This window comes from Urocampus carinirostris, chromosome 4 (genome assembly GCF_059441175.1).
Source record: "Urocampus carinirostris isolate Australia breed hairy pipefish chromosome 4, RoL_Ucar_1.0, whole genome shotgun sequence".
In the NCBI taxonomy this organism is placed as follows: Eukaryota; Metazoa; Chordata; class Actinopteri; order Syngnathiformes; family Syngnathidae; genus Urocampus; species Urocampus carinirostris.
This window is the reverse complement of record NC_142352.1, coordinates 19625514-19639175: the sequence shown is the minus strand read 5'-3', so window position 1 is coordinate 19639175 and position 13662 is coordinate 19625514. Positions and strand designations below refer to the sequence as shown.

The following is a 13662-nucleotide window of genomic DNA, read 5'->3' as shown; positions in this document are numbered from 1 at the left end:
TGGCTGGGATAGTTTGTAAGTATGAGCTGGTACGAGTGCACTTCTTCGCTTGTTTTCCTCTCGTCTGTGTCCCTGCCCTGTGTTAGAGCCGAGCTGTGCGGCCTAAGCGTCCTGTGTGTGATCCACCATGGACCCCACGGGTAAAAAGAGAAAAATAACTGCACATAAATCAAACTTCAGTGTATTCATGTAATCTTATTTACTCTATCTTTTCTATAGGTTGCTATTTTATTTTTATCAATGCGTACCGTGTTTTATTGCGCTCTTTTTGTTGCTGAGTTGAGGGACACATTATGCATGATGGTGTTGTTGTTTCGAATCGTCAAACTAAAAATGCCATCAAAAATGTGATTTCCGAATTGCGTTTCTTTGATTTCATTGAAATAATTAAATATTGCGTAGTTCGTTAATATAGTAACAAAGTTAAACTTGAGGCAGTATCTTAAGACTGAGTGGTCACATGGGGCATCATTCTACACAGGATGTGTTGCATCCAACTTTTATTTTGATGGTAGGCTAATACAAATACATAAAGTCAACTTGTATCGGGCTTTTAATCTTTTCCTCCAGACAAATTTGTTTTTATTTTGTTTAATAAGGTTCTTTCTACAATTTGGGTTGCTGACCCCTGGGCTAGGGCTAGGTAATGTATATAGCACTTAGGATCTTAAACTAACATTTTAAACTAAATCTAAAGTTCCAATGAGGGTTTTAAAGTAATGTTTTGGTGTCAAACTGGTGTTGTTAAGTGCAGCTCTAGTTTTAAATTGATGTTTTAGTAGTAGTAGTACTAGATTAAGGTTTCAAATTAGGATTTTAAACGGCAACTTCTGTTTTACCTTTGGGTAAAGTTTCAATCTAGTGTTTTGAACTGCATTTTGAGTTTCAACTTGGTTTTAAGATAGACCTAAGGTTCAAATTAGGGTTTTTGTTTCTAACTGGGCGTTTTAAACTGGAACAATAGTTTTATCCTCCAACTAGGGTTTCAAAGTAGACTTAAGGTTTAAATAAGGTTCTTGTTTCAAACTAAAGTTTTAAATTGCATTCAATGTAACAAACAATGGTTTAAGCTAAACCTAGGGGTCAAATGAAGGTTTTCGTGGTATTTACTATATACCATACTATATGCCATTTGGTTTATTATGTTTAATATGAACAGTATATACAATTTTTATGTTTTTACCCAAGGAACTGGGGATTTGGAATGCATTAGCTAATTAACATAGGGTACAATTTACCCCTTGTAATCCCCCGCCTCAAAACAGATTGGTGTCCTGTATTGTATGTATTAGACCAAAAACGGAACTGTCCTTTTTGCAAATGTACCAATGAATAGGAGAAGCTTACAGACCTTTCCATTGTAGGTCAATTAGTTCAAAAGAAGTGTTAACTATTGAACTTCTGTGTTTGATTATTCAGCTTTGAGATGTGTTCATTGAAGAGCTCACACTACCAAGCAAAAAGAACATTTTCTGAGCTACGGACAAAAAAGCTCTAGCTGGGCAAAAACATTTTGTTTGTAGCACCCCTCCTCAAACGGCAACACAAAGAAGAAGCCAAGAAAGGACCTAGTGATTTTTTTTCTCGCTTTGAGCAGAGTGAAGGATGAGTGAAAAGTGTGATTTCCTTGTACTTGAGCAAGAGTAGGAGGCGGAAGGGAAAAGAAGATGCTTGGACAGTACGGTGAGAAAATAGAAAGAAGGAGGCGACAGAGGGATTACGCTACAGTGATGGAGCGAGCTGTCTATTAGATAAGAGAATGGGAGGTTCTTTGAAGAACAAGCTAAGACCCTAATAGGGCCTTCAGAGGGGATTTGAAGGTTCACAGAGGAACACGAGTCATCTGAGGTTCTGGCCAGCTCCTTGACTGTAATTACTATCCATTTGCAGCGCTCAAGTGTGACTCACAACATTAGCTTTTCTCGAAGAAACACAAGCCTGATGCTACGTCGCTTGATGTTTGATTATGGGGAATTACAGACAGAAAGTGTGAAAAACAGGTTTTTTTATTAAATTGTAATTATAAAAAGTCATACGAGTCTAGGTTGGAAATCGTTGTAATTGGTGCTAAGCAATAATGTCTGACAACAATTTCACAGGAAAAACATCCAAACCAAGCATCAGCTTTTATTTATAATATTTAGTAACGATAAATATTATATACTATATGCATAATATGTAATCAATCCGTCAACAAACAGGCTTTCTGCTTGTTTCTGATTTTAATACCTGCAAAGGATAATGCATCAGATGACCGTATGTCAATTTTTCTCACTGTTGTTTGTTATTTTGACTACGATGCGATGTTTACATCTTTGTCACTATTGGCCAATAATATTGTTGTTTTTTAATATTCACACCTTTGAGGGCAGATCTAACTTGACTTGTTCTCAAAAACTGCCCTGAACATTGACAAATGTATTATCACCCAGAGTGACTCAGTCAAAAATTTACGTGTCATATTTGACCCCGATCTGTCCTTTCAAACACACGTGAAGAATATTACTAGAACAGCTTTCTTCCATCTTTGCAACATTGCTAAAATTCGTCCTATGCTGTCTCAGTCAGATGCGTGGATGAGAATTCACTCCTTTGTTACTTCCCGTCTTGATTACTGTAATGCACTACTATAAAAACTCCGCCTTTTTCCCATCAGCTGTTTTTTTTCCTTCTGTTTCGTCATTTAATCATCAACGTTGTTGATTTTGAGTTAATTGTAACCTTGTATCTGATGATTAGTGAGATGAGAAAAGTCATTTTAAGTGGAGTTTGGTTTTAGAACTAGGCATTTAAACTGCAGCTACGGTTCAAAGAGTTCAAGAGAAGGGTTTTGGTTAGAAGCTTGGATCAACCTTCAGCTGAGGTTTTAAAGTAAGGTTTTAAATCACACCTATTGTTCAAAGAGTTTTAAAGTAGGGTTTTGGTTTCAGAAAAAGGTTTTGAACTGCAGGTAGGATTTCAAACTAGGGTTTAAACTGCACTAAGGTTTCAAACAGGGCTTTTAAAGAATAGTTTGGTTTAGGATTTTAGTCCTACGATATGGTTTTAAAATAGAGCTACGGTACAAATTTCAAACTAGGGTTTTAAATATGGACTCTTAGGCTATCAGGTTTTGGATTTTTTAACATCTTTGAGTAGTTCCACTAACATGAGTGCATTGCGTGTGACGTCACATGTCCTCTGTTGCGCACGTGTGACAGTTGTGGTGTTCGCCTAGTAAGATTAAGTCACTTACAAGTCACATTGAATAGGAAATGTGAACAATGTCTGAAAAACATCAGATCTCACAAAAAAGGAGAATTGAGCATTACAATGCTCAATGGGAACCTAGCCTAACTGTCATTAAGTATGTTATCCAATATTTTTCTCTTTTGCATCTACTGTTTTGACATATTTATAAGAGTCCAGGAAGAAATGTGTACAGGAAAAAGCCTGTTCTCTAACTGATGAAAAATGAAATCAATGAATATTTTGTCCTTTGTCATGTGAAATAATAACGTATCTCCATTATATTCCAGTATAACTGAGTAAAGATGAACCTTTATTATTAACCAAATACTTAAGTTGAATAATTAATTCAGACAATGTGGTTTTCTGGATTTTTTTTCTAATCCCATCTCTTATTAGTGAAGTACAGATGCTCCTCTACTTAAGAACATTCAAGTTACGAAAAACAGTAGATACAAAAATTTTTTGGGGATGTCGAAAAATATCCGGACATTGCTGTAAGTTAGATTTTGTATTGTGCAACTTTTTCCGAGTACAGGACAGTACAATAGTGCTTTTCTCCGCCGCTACCCGGAGTATGGCGCTGTGAGGTCACCAAGCATCCACCCCGAAGGAGAAATCTGCTTCCTCTTCCTAGTTTGTGTAAACATACTGGACTCTATCTCTAGCGCAAACTTTGACATTTTGACTGTTGATATCTTGTGCATCCATTCAATCTGGTTGGTATAAAGTGTAAAGAAGAGGCGAGCTTTTGCTTTTGAAATGAAACTGGAATAAGAAAGCTTGATGCGGTTGAGAAAATGGTTGGATCGCTTTTTTTCGGCCACTCTCTAACACTGAGGAAGACCACTTGACGCTTATCTTCCAAAAGTAAGTTAAACTCAACTATAGCTTTATAGAGAATATCAATTGATGAAATGTTTAATTTTTAGTACAAAACAATACAGGTTACTTATACAAACCTTAAACATACTTATCTAAACCTTAAACATACATTCCGTACAAAATATAGCACTGAAGCGACTTCGAAATTCAACTTCGAACGATCGTCCGGAATCTATCTCGTTCATAAACCTATCTATGAAACCAGGCCCCTCTCATTTTTCTAAAAGAGTGAATTTTACTAGAAGTGTGCAAGCTCAGACACAAGGCGCTACTTCGACTATGTGGCCGTTTATGCAACATCCTGTGATAAGCACTATCAGTATGCTTCGCATTTTTACTCATCTTCCCGACACAATACACGAAAGCTTATCTGTCCTCCCGAGCGCCACCGCATTATCCCGTTCGCTGAATTCCCTCCCATGAGCGAACGATACACAATGACACCGGCATAAGTGATCTTTAAAACCGGTCTGGAGTGCGGCGGCCACCCGCAAACAACCATCTTATTACAAAAGGAAGAAGTCTAATCCGTCGCAGTCAAGTTGTGCCAGAAAGGAGCCGCAGACAAAATGAAGAGGATTAAAGATGGATTACCTGTGTTCCGATTCGTGGATGGAGAATATGACGCCCGACGTGGAGGATTTCTGTTGGATGGAGGCCAAGAAGGTGAATTCGCTTTTTCTCCTGAAAAGCTGCACCACTTTGTCGGTGATGTGAGCCGGGGCTTGAACGGCTCTCCCGACATCTAGGAAGGAAAAAGTTCCATTTGAATACATTGTTTTACCGTTAGTACATCAGTAAGTTAGCATATCTTAGCACGGGTGCGGGCCAACATTGTGTCAATAGCAAGGGACGGCCCAAGAGGGAAAAAAATATTGATTCGTTTGATCTGCCGATAGTTTTGCGTCTGGTACCTCAGTGATACATAAGCAAAACGCACGTAGACCTAATCCATTTTTTACCTTTTGCATTAAAGAATAAAAATACAAGCAGACATCTACATGCACGTGTGCCCCTGCCTCATATTTTGTCTGCATGTTTGAATTTTGAGCGAGAAAAAAAGCCGCGTAACTCAGTGTTTCTTTAAAAATGTCCACATCACCACTAGATGGCACTGTATTGTCTAACGCAAACAAAAAGTGCCTAATGAGCACGAAGTAGCAGCAAGATGGCCAACAAATATGACTGGGAAGACTAGGAATGGATTCTGCCATCAAAATGATAAACAAATTACTATGAATATTTGGAAAAAATAACATTTGTATAATAGTTGATGTATTTTTGCCTATTATTCAAATGAATGTTTTTTACTGAATCAATGTTTTTTTTGTACAACAAGGAGGCGCTAAATATCACACACTGTCACTGTAAGGTGGTAGATCGAAGTCCATTTTTCAGAGTGATGAGAATATGGATTGAAGCAGTTGTCAGCAACCTTTAAACCGGCTGAGAGCTTCTTTTTTGTTTCCAAGTGACACTTAGAACTACCAGTTTGCATTTCTAATAGATTGTTACTGTTATTACTATGTTATGACCAGGTTGCCTCTATTAAAAGCACTGCAGTGCTAAAACAGGCTCAGTCAACCAGTAAAAAATATCTGCATGCTATAAGAGCGCCAAATGATGTACATATATAAATAGTAAGCTAATTTTAAAAAGTAATTCAGGAAGATTTGATAATGGATTTAAAAATGCAGATTTCTTAGAAACTGACAAGAGTTACGGGGTAAAGAAATCGGCACACCTCTGTTTTTTTAATTGATTGACATTTATTTTTCCCAATATTAATCATATACAAGGTTAAAATCAGTTTAAAATCAACAGCTTTGATAAGCAATTGACAAGGAAAAAGGGGCAAATAGGAAAAATATTAAAATCAGCGTAAAATGCGTAGCAAAATGTCAATTTCATTACTTTTCATTTTATTGACTCTTTCTACCTTGATACTGTGTGTCCTCCTCATTTAAGAACCCTTTTTTAATATGGTATGTTATATTTCTACGAGAAGGGTCAAAATTCAATATCAATCCGATGAAAGCAGTCTAGCTGGTTTGTCAGTCATTAATTCCCAGTTTGATATTAAAGACCTCGAACTTATCAGTGAGCTTGTTTTAGAGGTCAGCTTTCAGCTTGTCCAAGGCGTTTGAGCATGGTGGTCTGTTCGGAGAGGCTATTGGCCAGGCTGGTATCACAGCGTTGAAGTAAGACCTCAGTTGTGCCAGTCTGATCTTTGAGCAAATGGTCAGACATTTTCCTCTGCAGTATCCACAAAATCCACATTAAATCGCAGGCAAAAATTCCTTTGTTGAGCATGAAGAACGTCAGGTACACGTCCTCAGCATCTTCAATGTCTAGTTGTGTTAAACACGCTACTTATTACAGGAATCTAAACTATTCCAGCTAGAGAACGTGCCCTTTTGGCAAGGTCTTTCATTACTTTCAGTGAGAGTAGAATAGATCCTATCAATTCCACTGAATGCTCAACTTGGAAATTCCTTATCGGCAGCAGTGATTTGTCGTGGGAGCAGGAAGATGTAAATGAAATGATGAAATGATCTGCATTTATATAGCGCTTTTCAAGTCAATGACTTCCCAAAGCGCTTTACATTGTGCTTCACATTTCCCAATAGCGGCCGTGATCTCTGCCATGTAAGGCGCTAACCTGCTTATTGGGGGTAATTGGGGGTTCAATGTCTTACCCAAGGACACTTCGACATGTAACACGGATAAGCCAGGAGGCGAACTTTGAGTATTCCATGTGGATCTCCTCTTAATGGTTTTCAACTTTATACTTATTTGTGTGTCCAAACTGAGACATTACATTTGACTAAAACAAAAACGGATCTTATATAAAGGAAGATGAACTCTTGTTAGTATGAACATTTTTTATTTGTATATTTTAAATCAGTTTTATTGTATTTTAACTATTTCATGAGCAAAATGTCATATGAAGCATTGTCACTTTTGCAATAAGGGAAAATTCTTTACTAAAATACACTTGAAAGAAATAAGAAACTTGATCTGTCAGTAAGTTCTCACCATTTTGCCATACAGCATTCGTTCATTTTCCAATCCAGACTATTAAATTTACCTCCATGTGGTTTTTGAGCCAAAACCACTTTGACTCCCATCTTTTGTGTTGATAAAAGTGCTACATAAGTGCATTCCATTTTCCAATTTACAAGGCCTATTATTTTTTAAACTAAATAGTTACTCCTTGAGGTTTACTTCTTTAAATAGCAATAGAATCATCAGCAAGTCTAATAGACATTTATTGTGTATAAATCACACTGCTACATCCATATTTCACCGGTGGTTTTCTGACAATTTTGAGTCCTTCAGGAGTTGAAAGCTCAAGGGATGTTACAAAATTCTATAAGGACATACAGTATACTGAAGAGTGCACGCACGCATGCACACAATGTGCGCACGATATGTTCTATCCATTTTTTACCTATGGAAATATAAATGTACACTGAAGAGCATAAATGCACACACATACACACAGACAAAATTAACACATGCAGACATAATAACTATATACTTACATATATATACTGTATATATAGTATATACACACACAGTTGTATTGTCATGGGGGTTGTATTCTAAAACAGTCTCAAAACCAGTGACCAAGAAATTTATTTAATGTATTTAAATATTTGTTACTCAAGAACAAATCCCAATTTACAGGTTCAAGTATTTATTTAACAAATAAAAGGACTGTACTTTATAAGCTTAAATAAATTGTATATTGTCAAATTATATTGTTAAAATAATGTTGCTGTTTTATCTCACAATTGTATGAAATAAGGTCCACCTTACATGGTATTTCTGCATCAGCATGTGGATGTTATGGAAAACCGCATTTACCTCCTGATTCCATCCTATGGAAATTATATATTATCCCTTTATCACACTGTTCAAACAGTGCCAAGAAACCACTGAGCAGATCCAAAGATCTACATGTGGCCCCAGAGCAAATTTAGCGGGTCAAGAAGTCCAATTTATTGACGTTAGAAAGCGTCTTCCACTGTTTAGCCAATCAGAATGCAGAACACAATCTGTTTTTATCTTAGTTTTAGCAGAGCTTATATGTAATTGCAAAATCCATTGCAGCCTGGTCATCCTGGAAGGGGGATTACCTTATGTGTGGTCTATGGTCAAGGTATCTTCATTTTCCTCATGTTGAAGTTTTTGAGTTTTTTCTTGCCCTCGTGTAGGCTTTAGATCAGGGGATGGTGTAATAATCGTTGGTAGTTTTCAATAATCTGGTCTGTGGAGCTTTTTGTGACTCTTTGTGTTTAAGGGCTGTACAAATAAACATGACTTTACAAAGATAAGCCGCAAAGTAGCAAAGCCATGAAGTCGAGAAACCCTTACACAGCAAGGGTGTCAGGACCAGAACGGAAACAGGAACCAATAGCGTTACGTTTCTCACAAGTTTTATTGGAAGAAAGAGAGGGCTGTGCCCACGATCCAGTGTTTGCTGGACGCGGGAAGCAAGTTGCTCTCATACTCTGATTGTGCTCCGAACACGGAAGTGGAGCTTCCGTAGCAAGCGGTGGCGGTGTCAGGGACGGAAAAAATGGGTCGGTAGCCGGGACTGGAAGAGCAAAGAATGGTCGGGGTCGGAAGCGAGTCGTAAGCCAGAACGGGAGAGTAGACTTAGCAGGGGGACAAAAATAGGTCGTAAGCCGGGACGGAAAACGGACGTGGTCAGGAGCAAAACGGGTTGTAGCCGTAGACAGACGCGAGCAAAAACGGGACAGGTGGGAGTCAGTGTCGAAAAAGGCTTGCTTAGTATTCACTGAGGTTTGCAGATGGACTGACAACAGGGGATTGACAGGACTGGGGTCAAATAGTGACAGGGAGCCAATCAGAACCCGCGGTGGTTGGCGCCAAATGAGCGGGCACAGGTGATTCACATTGGTAATCATGACAAAGGGATTATTGTATATTTATTTTTAGCGCTATTCCATGTAACAAGGTCCTCAAAATTATTTTTAAACACCTAAGATTCTTCAAATAGAAGAATTTTTTTTTTACATCTTTAAAGGGTTTCATCTTACACATAATTGCAGCTGTGAATCACTTAAAGCGTACAATTAAAAGAAACTCTTGGTAATATAAGCCCATCAATACCCCAGTAGCTCAACACACAGCCACACAATCTCAACTGAAAGTCTCACGGCCGGAACAATAAATGATACCCGCTCCCAGATGGAAACTCTTAAATTTCAATTTATCAGCGCTATCATAAGTCTTGCTTTGACTCATCCGGAAGACTTTGCTCAATGCCAATGAAGTATTTAGCTTCAGTCTGAGAAAAAAGAAAAAGCCCGTCGCCGAGTGTCACAGACAAATAAAAGCAGGACGCTGCAGGTTTATTGTATTTGCCAAGGGGCATAAAGTAAACTCGCCGAAGTTTCCAACAGCGTCGTTTTTCCACAAAATAACGGACAAGGAAGTGTCTCTGGGGATTGAGTCCAAAGTAATCCGATCCCTTGCTGTCAATACTCACATTTAATATTGTTTTTATTATTTAAGAAGAAGTTGTATTATAGTTTTTTGCAATGCGAGGATTTGGGAATAAAATATTTCATTTTATCTGGACCGAAGAAGCCTGACAATCAAATGGAAAGCTTTCAATAAGCCCTCCCTGCCTGACATTTTACCCTACGGTGTAGAGAACGATTTTATTTTTCTTCCCATCCTTACGGCATTTTCTCCACTCCACAACAAATCATTTTGTCACAAACTTTTTTTTTTTATCTATGGTTCCAAGGACTTGTACTCATGCTAAAAGGTAGAAGCAACCAACATAATAACCACGGAAACGAAGCTTGAGATGATAAATATGATGTAGGCACATGCATCGCTACCCTTGCTAAAAAAATATGGCCGACGACCAGGACGATTGTTAGGAATAATGAAGCAAAGTTCTGAAATCAGTTTCGATTTTATTCCGGCGTCACTGTTTCTCTAATACGTTTTAACTTTAGTAGACACTCAAAATAAGGTGAGAAGACATCAATGGATTTTGAATTTGGTTGTAGAATCGGGAGTCGAACTCTCAGTTAAGAAAAATGTCCTCCCTTCCTTAAGCCTCTTTTTTAATCAAACTTTTTTTTAGTTTACTAGAAAAGGTCAGCCCTAAAGGTCGGAGAGCAGCAACATTATGGGCTGATAGTGACAAGGCAACAAACAATAGTGTCAAGACCAGAACGGAAACAGGACCTACTCGCGTAACATTTCTCACAAGTTTTATTAGAAGAAAGGGAGGAGGTTGCGCCCACGATCCGGGGATTGCTGGACGCAGGAATCAGGTCGCTCTGAACGTGGAAGTGGGACTTCCGTGGCGAGCGATGGCGGTGTCGGGAACGGAAAAAAACGGGTCAGTAGAAAGCCAGGAGAGGAGCGTAGACGTGGTTGAGATAAAAAAAACAGATCATCGTTCGGGACAGGAGAACAGACATGGTCGAGATCAAAACAGGTCGTAATTCGGGACGGGAGATAAAAGGGGACTGACAGGACAGAGTTTAAATACTGACAGGGGGACAATCTGTCAACAAGCTGCAGCCACACGGGCAGTACCGATTGGGCGCCATAGCTACCGTGACAAGTAGTGAGTTCAAATAAGCATCTGGTATGCCGTGAAATCTCCTTTACGCTCGTCCAATAACAAACCCCCTCTTTTGCATTCACCCGCTATTCCACTGTACCAGCTTACATCACACCAGATGTGAATCATTTTTCCTTTATATGTATATTTATTTCGAATTTTATTTAATCATATACTGTACTTGTATACTTGACAGATAATGGTACTTACCATATGTTCACTTGTTTCTTTTACTGGAAATAGGTCAATTTATCTAATATTACGGTGGATAGATATGTTTGCTTATTTTAGGTTATATATATTTATGGATGAAGTATATTGCATAAGTGATCAGTGTAAATATTGGTCTGTAAAAGCAGCATGTAATTGGTTATCTGTGTTAGTAGGACCAATCGTAGCCATTTCTTAATGATTGTGGATCAAAGTGTTATAAAATTAACTTTTACTCATTTGTCTATTTTGACTACAAATTGATACAAACCGTGAAACTAACATCTGCCTCTTCTATTTTTAGGCGCCATTATTTGTTGCCGGTATGGGCCAGTGCTCTAAATTCATCTATTTTTTCCAGATCATTCAGAGCTCCGTGCCAGACTTGAACGGCCGACATGCCAACCTATTTCTGCTTGAAATGCCATTTGCTCTTTTTTCTCGCACTCGGAGAGCGCCTGCAACCGAAGACAGCCGGGCATCTAGTCCACAGCCGACCGTCCCTGAGGAGCTAGCCTGTTTTCTGATGCTCTCGGGGGTTTTGCAGGCGGGAGGGTGTAAAATGTTTGGGCCAGAGAACACAGCTGAAGCTGGAACTGAAGATACAGACGACTCAGTGTGGCTTGAAAATGGATATAAAGGGACGGGAGAAAATGGCACCAAAACCTTGTGTATAGATTACAGGGGCAACAATTAATTGATGAATCAACAACCAATTGGTCATATAATTAATCATCAACTAATTGGGGTGAATATTCGAGTAATTATTTTGCATTACAAATCCTCTAAAACCTCAGAGTTTCAGCTTGTCCCTAGCTTGCTATATTTTCCAGTTACAATATGGAGTATGAATCTTTTGGGGCTCTTGTAATGGCGTTTTCCCCACCATATAGAATGAACAACAAACGATTTTGTGGACCCAAACATTCAACTTAAGAGATAAAAATAATAAAGAATTACGTACATTACGTTTCCAAGAAGCCTATCTGATATTGGTCATCATTATACAAGATGTTGATGTGCTATTGGTTTGCATCATGGGGTCATTGAGAAGCCGACATGCTATTGGTTGATATCCATCCCACAATCCTCCCTTTTAGATGAGTAGAATATCAACTTAATGATTTCAAGAAATTGTAAGTTTTGTACTGCATTAGCAATGTTTCCCAAAACCGTAATGCTAAAGGTGAAGCAAACACATGAAAACAATGAAAATTGAACTTGAGATGTCAAGTAATATGAATCATTACCCTCGCTAAGGATTATGGCTGTAACCAATTGGTGATCACGATAGTTATTAATGGGATTATAAAAGGTTGTTTTTTTTTAATTAAGCACAGAAGTTCCTCCCCAAAATCATGCAGATATGTTGCAAAAAATGTCACGAGCCAGGGGAATCAAGAAATTTTGTTGACTGATTTAGGTCTTATACACCTAACATCACCTAATGAAAACAAGACTCTTAGCAATGGTGGGTGCCATTGAAGCAACACATGACACACGACCAAAACAGACCGCATTTGTAGTGAACAGCAATTGCATACCGCTCGTTTCTGCTTGGATTTAACGGAATTTTGCTGACCGTGTCACTGAGGGACGTATGACTGTTTTGTCCAAGTTGCGTGCCTTCATCTCCAAAAGCTGCGTGAGGTAACTTTACATGTCGCCACTACAGGGTACGCTCTTTTTTTGCTTTTGCCGCAGTCTAGGTAGGCAATTGTGGATTTTCCTTTGAGTTTTTCGTCACATGTCTTCAGTTGGTATAATATTGTCCAGATAGTGTTCCGTTAGCGTCTGGTTTGCCAAATGCTTCCCGTTTTGTTTGGTCTATGGTTCCCTGTTAGCAGTCAGCTAGATGGCTAGTCTGCCGTGTCCATAATTTTTTTTTTTCCGGCTTTGTTCATGTTTGTTGCCACATCAGTTTTTGTAGGTTGGTCCCTTGGTCGCCTGGCTGCTAACTGCATGTTTTTGATCGGCCCCAGTTAGTCCTCTTTAGGAGCCAGCTAGCCTGCCGTGATCATTAGGTTTATTTTCCGCTGGGTTTGTGTCTGTTGTCGTGGCCATTTTTAGTTGTTGGTTCGCTGGTAGTCTGGCTGCTTACTGCATGTTTTTGATCGGCCAGCCTCACGTTTTTCTGTCAATCAGTCCTGGTTAGTCCTCTTTAGGAGCCAGCTAGCCAGCCATGATTATTTGGTTTGTTTCCGGCTGGGTTAGGGTTTGTTGTCGTGGCCATTTTTCATTGTTGGTTCCCTGGTATCATGGCTGCTTACTGCATGTTTTTGGGCAACCGACCTCCCGTTTTTTGTCCAATCGTTTCCGGTTATTCCACTCTAGCAGCATGTTATGCTGCCGTGTCTGTGCTGGGTTAGCACTCGTTACCTCTCTACCACTGTGTGTTTTTTGCCAGTATGCACTATTTTGGCTGCTAGCCATTTGTTGTACCATTGCTGCAGACATCTGCGACACAACACACTTATAACTTATTAGACTAATTAAAACTAATCTGGTTACTGACTTGCAAGGGTGTCGGAATTATTTTGATGACGTCGCTGCTCAGAAAGTCAAGACAAATTGCATTATCTTGGAAAATAATTGGATTGTACCGATTATATAAAATTATGCAAAAGCATGTACTATTTTCTCACATTTTGCATTTTTGGAATTTGGGTATCCCTTCAACCCTTGGATATATGACAAAACAGTACATAAACTTT

The 13662-nt window shown here is 38.7% G+C and overlaps 1 protein-coding gene across 1 annotated transcript in view; it reads right to left on the bottom strand.

Moving 5' to 3' along the window:
• LOC148367059 (protein kinase C-binding protein NELL1-like) overlaps positions 1-13662 on the bottom strand; it is a 282893-nt gene that overhangs the window by 247954 nt on the left and 21277 nt on the right. The window contains exon 3 of the mRNA XM_088333852.1: positions 4708-4858. Coding sequence (XP_088189978.1) covers positions 4708-4858 — 151 coding nt within the window. The remainder of the gene's footprint in view (positions 1-4707; positions 4859-13662) is intronic.